Source organism: Taudactylus pleione, unplaced genomic scaffold, assembly GCF_031769625.1.
Source record: "Taudactylus pleione unplaced genomic scaffold, aTauple2 ptg000405l, whole genome shotgun sequence".
NCBI lineage: Eukaryota > Metazoa > Chordata > Amphibia > Anura > Myobatrachidae > Taudactylus > Taudactylus pleione.
Window position 1 is genome coordinate 2201200 of NW_028284807.1, and position 6000 is coordinate 2207199.

General features: G+C 44.6%; 1 protein-coding gene across 1 annotated transcript in view; it reads right to left on the reverse strand.

Moving 5' to 3' along the window:
* LOC148506426 (immunoglobulin superfamily member 3-like) overlaps window positions 1-4228 on the reverse strand; it is a 60333-nt gene extending 56105 nt beyond the window's left edge. Inside the window, exon 1 of the mRNA XM_088446790.1 lies at window positions 4158-4228. Coding sequence (XP_088302916.1) covers window positions 4158-4200 — 43 coding nt within the window. The 5' untranslated portion in view covers window positions 4201-4228. The remainder of the gene's footprint in view (window positions 1-4157) is intronic.
* Window positions 4229-6000: the final 1772 nt, after the last annotated feature.

The window sequence follows — 6000 nt, forward strand, 5'->3', positions numbered from 1 at the left end:
TATGCTGTTAGGGGTCTATGGGCTGGATGTACCAAGCAGTTGTTAGGGGTCTATGTGCTGGATGTACCAAGCAGTTGCTAGGGGTCTATGTGCTGGATGTACCAAGCAGTTGTTAGGGGTCTATGTGCTGGATGTACCAAGCAGTTGTATGCCGTTAGGGGTCTATGGGCAGGATGTACAAGCAGTTGTATGCTGTTAGGGGTCTATGGGCTGGATGTACAAGCAGTTGTATGCCGTTAGGGGTCTATGGGCTGGATGTACAAGCAGTTGTATGCCGTTAGGGGTCTATGGGCAGGATGTACAAGCAGCTGTATGCTGTTAGGGGTCTGTGGGCTGGATGTACAAGCAGTTGTATGCTGTTAGGGGTCTGTGGGCAGGATGTACAAGCAGTTGTATGCTGTTAGGGGTCTATGGGCCGGATGTACCAAGCAGTTGTATGCTGTTAGGAGTCTATATTTCCACAATCTCTGCTACTAATATTTCTTATCCTTTTTAGTCAAGATGCTGCCACCGCTCTCACATATTTAAGATAAATACAGTCAGGTGCATAAATATTGGGACATTGACAGAATTTTCATATTTTGGCCTCTATTCACCACCACAATGGCTTTGAAATGAAACAAACAAGATGTGCTTTACCTGCAGACTTTCAGATTTAATTTGAGGGTAATTACATCCAAATCAGGTGAACGGTGCAGGAATTACAACGGTTTCTATATGTGCCTCCCACTTTTTAAGGGGCCAAAAGTAATGGGACTATCAACTCAAAAGCTATTTCATGGACAGGTGTGGGCTATTCCCTCGTTATTTCATTATCAATGAAGCAGGTAAAAGGTCTGGAGTTGATCCTAGGTGTGACATTTGCATTTGGAATCAGTTGCTGTCGACTCTCAATATGAGATCCTAAGAGCTGTCACTATCAGTGAAGCCATCATTAGGCTGAAACATCAAAACAAACCCATCAGAGAGATAGCAAAAACATTAGGTGTGGCCAAATCAACTGTTTGGAACATTCTTAAAAAGAAAGAACGCACAGGAGAGCTCAGCAACACCAAAAGACCCGGAAGACCACGGAAAACAACTGTGGTGGATGACAGAAGAATTATTTCCCTGGTGAAGAAAAACCCCTTCACAACAGTTGGCCAAATCAAGAACACTCTCCAGGAGGTAGATGTATATGTGTCAAAGTCAACAATCAAGAGAAGACTTCACAAGAGTGATTATAGAGGTTTCACCACAAGATGTAAACCATTGGTGAGCCACAAAAACAGGAAGACCAGATTAGAGTTTGCCAAACAATATCTAAAAAAGCCATTACAGTTCTGGAACAACATCCTATGGACAGATGAGACAGACAAAGATCTCTTGTACCTGAGTGATGGGAAGAGAAGAGTATGGAGAAGGAAAGGAACTGCTCATGATCCAAAACATACCACCTCATCAGTGAAGCATGGTGGTGGTAGTGTCATGGCGTGGGCATGAATGGCTGCCAATGGAACTGGTTCCCTTGTATTTATTGATGATGTGACTGCTGACAAAAGCAGCAGAATGAATTCTGAAGTGTTTCGGGCAATATTATATGCTCATATTCAGTCAAATGCTTCAGAACTCATTGGACGGCGCTTTACAGTGCAGATGGACAATGACCCGAAGCATACTGCAAAAGCAACCAAAGAGTTTTTTAAGGCTAAAAAGTGGAATGTTATGCAATAGCCAAGTCAATCCCCTGACCTGAATCCGATGGAGCATGCATTTCACTTGATGAAGACAAAACTGAAGGGAAAATGCCCCAAGAACAAGCAGGAACTGAAGACATTTGCAGTAGAGGCCTGGCAGAGCATCACCAGGGATGACACCCAGCGTCTGGTGATGTCTATGCGTTCCAGACTTCAGGCTGTAATTGCCTGCAAAGAATTTGCAACAAAGTATTAAAAAGTGAAAGTTAGATTTAGGATTGTTTAGTTTGTCCCAATAATTTTGGCCCCTTAAAAAGTGGGAGGCACATATAGAAACCGATGTAATTCCTATACCGCTCACCTGATTTGGATGTAATTACCCTCAAATTAAATCTGAAAGTCTGCAGGTAAAGCACATCTTGTTTGTTTCATTTCAAAGCCATTCTGGTGGTGAAATGAGGCCAAAATATGAAAATTCTGTCAATGTCCCAATATTTATGCACCTGACTGTATATTGCGGTGGTTTTGGCAACAAACTTTGTGTGGTTTGTACTTGTCAAGTGTAAAAGCTCAGTGTTGTTGGGGCGGAGGTTTCTTGGATCCATCTCTGGCAAATCGGAGCGACATTTCGGTTACATCGTCTAATGTGCACCCATGATATACGCGCTCCCGCAGGTACTTACCAACATCACGTGCCTGCCCTACTGCAGGGCCGAAGGGGGATGTCGCCAACATGTCCCTCACCCCCGTCGGACCAAGCATCGGCAAGTGTGTATGGCAGTTTCCGAATGCCGGGTCCCGTCGCCGGTGACATTGCGCTGGATACACGTCGGCTAATGTGTACTCCGCTTTAGGTGGAAGCGCTGCCGGAAGTCTACAGAAGGAAAGGTGAGAGGAGAGTTTGCTGCATGGACACAACCCTACTCTACAGGCGCATACACAAGGGGAGAACCTGGGAAGCGTCTATATATTAGAGATGAGCAGTTCGGCTTTACTTAGTTATGCTTTGATCTCAAAAACGGCATCTTATTGGCTCTCGCATGTTTTGGATAACCAATGAGATAAATCCTAACTTCCACTAATTGGTGAATAGAACAGAAGTTGCTGAACGTAGAGAAGTTCCGGATACAGAAACAGAGCGAGAGTTTGGGCCGAGGATTCTCTGCGATAACGAGAGGCGTAACGATCTGTATGCGCTTGTACGCTGGGCTTATTCATGTTTCTGCACTGATCATATCCGAGGTCGCACATATGTAAGTACGTGTCTTACTGCAGCCCAGCGCATCCACCTTGAAATCACGTGTGTGTGTATATATAATTATGTATGTGTATACACACACACAAATACAGAAACATAAATGTACAGATCCTATAATTTTATCCTGTATTACTTCTAAGGGCCATATTCAATTTGGAGCGAAAACCCGTTATCGGCGAATGTAATTTTCGTCTCGCTTATCTCCGTATTCAATTTGGATGACTTTTCGCAGGTGCGGAAAGTCAGAGGTTCGAACCCAGCGAAAAAGTATCCCCATTGAATAGGTGGCGAGAACAAGTGCAGAATTGGGGTTTTGGGGGTGCAGACTTTTAAAAACTACCGTGCACCCCTTGGACAGACCCCTAATGGTATTCTATGTAAAAAAAATAAATAAAATACCACAGGACACCCCAAAAAAGGTACTTTCATTTTGGGGGCAAAAAAAAAAAGTTGGAGGACAAACTTCTAAACTAGCGAAATAGGCTCAGGGGAGGGTCCCCAAGTATGCGGCAGGTGTTTTTTTTTGATTGCAGGTTGATTTTTCACAATTTTTAAAACTTCACATTAGCCACTTTAAAATATCCTAGTACCCATTTTCATGTACCCCAAGTTTGATGGAATTACTTATTTTTTTCACAAAAAAGTTTCTAAATGCTATTCTTCACCACTTTACCAAAGACGCTAAATAGCACCTATTGAGTGCGTTTAAAGACCCCACATACCTTGAGCAGGGCTATTCGGTGGTACCCATAGTGAACTCCCATGTCAAAGCATCTTTTGGGGGGGTGTCAGGATGATATCTCCAGAAATGACAGGACTTTTCGCTGATTTCCTTTTCGCTGGGTTCCGTTTTCGCCGAAATGAAATTGAATACGGGAAATAGCGGGGACGAGCGCGATACTTTATCGCTGGCAAAACCTCCGATGATGGCGAAAAGTCCAGCAACTGACTTTTCGCTTCAAATTGAATATTCCCCTAAGTGTGTGAAGTCCCATTCTGAGCACTGATCATAGAGGTCCCCCCACATAACCGCACAGAGCCCCCGGCTGCCTCACAGTCTCAGCCACCAGCAAACATGGTGCAAGAGCAAAGTCAGCGAACATTACGCTGTTTAGGTCACTTAGACATTATACACATTATTTAGGGCACTATGAATTCTCAGGCTTCAATATAAGCGCAGAACTATATCATCTCCCCAATATTAAGAGATAAGAGGGGCTTACCCAAGATGCTCAGCAACAGAAGCTCCCCAAACACTGGTGCCATGGTATGCAGCGCGGGTGAGGTGTGAGGCTCTGAGTGCTTCCCGGCAATGTGTTTGAGGCATTGTCAGACAGTAGGTTAGAGCCGTAACTGTTGTGTACAGGAAACCACAGACTCGCAGACAGACGGTCACACAGCAGAACCGTGTCACAATGCGACAGAACAAGTCACCCACCACACGCCACACAATCTACATCCTGAACCCCTATTGTCTGAGATGCTGGGGGAGGGGGCGATATCTGGGGAACGTATCAGTGGCTGCAGCGACTGACTCTCAGGATTCTGCTTTCATGAAAGTCTGGGTGTGGGGGTGAGAGGGAATCTAATGACAACCTAGAAAGCTGGACGTGGCAAATAATGGGGGGATATTACATTCCAAGGGCTGCACGCACAGACTCCGCCCAATGCGCAGGGGAGGAACTATCACACAGGCTGAGCATTAGGCCTTGTACCCAGTGGTGACATACGGTTTCATGGTATGTAAACTGCATGAACTGACCACTATTGTGTCTAGTCTTTCCCAGTGGCTAGAGGAAGTGGACATGTGAGTAGCACCCAGAGGAAACCCATGTGACCATGGGGAGAACATATAAACTGCACACAGATACAGGCTTAGTGGGATACTGACCCCCAGCTCTGTGAGGCAGCCCTTACCTGCTGTTGTGTGATGCGTTTGTACCTTACAGATTACGGAGAGATTGTGTTTCGGACATTGGTTTCCAGCTTACATCACCGAGTCTCAGCATTCAAAAATGGACAAAAACAAGCTCTCTCCGCCCCGCATCACCCAGCTACAAAGGCGCAGAGCGCACCTTATAGAGAGCCGGAGCGGGCAGCATATTACAGTCATTGGAACACACAACATACTGTACAGTCACTTAGTGAGGCCTATAGTCATTATACTGATACCTACTCTGGCGATAAGTGTGATCGTGTATAATTATTGTGGAAATATAAAAAATTCCACCATAAAAGGAGCAGGGAAGTTATTTAGGGCCCAGGAAGCTCCGTCTCAATTAAACTACAAAAAAAATAAAATAAATAAATAAAAAAAGAGTAATGTTAAAGAAAAAAGTTTTAATACCTAAAATTATCGCAGCAGGGAAATCGAGAAATGACCCTTCCACGTCTTGTCTGTTATATATAAGGTCAGCAGATACAAGACCCTCTTCGATGACCTTAAACCTGCGCTAACAGCAAAGCGGAGAAGTAATATACATACATAGTCCCTGCACTTATTATAACCAGGACAGGGACTTGTCTTTACTCATGTTCAACAACTGCATGAAATAAGACAGTATCATATTTACCTTTATTCCCTAATTAATGGTCCTGGTGTCAGCCCGTCCCCTCCAGCGCCTGTGAGCGAGCTGCGGTATTTCATCCACTCACGTGACCCGCCTGATAGACTGGAAATGACCTTGTTAGTCTGTTTCTTGGAGCAGCTGTATATTACATGGCTGTGCTCGCGCTGTACCATAATGCCGGAGCTCTATGTCGTTACAGACTACAACATGATTATCAGCATTTATTTATAATAGTTGATGTCAATTTCCGCAGCGCCACAAAGAGCACAAAATACAGAACAGGGTAAACGGTGTATAGGGATAACATATATACATAGTTACAAATGTGGGAATAATACTGACATGTAATAAATGTAACACAATTGGCTGAGATGGGGGACCTAGTGGTAGGGTAGAAACATCAGGAGAAATGCTCACATATTCTAAAACGGAAGGAGTGGGGGGAACTGGGGAGAGACAAGGGTCGGGGAAGGGGACGGGGGGGCAGAGACAAGGG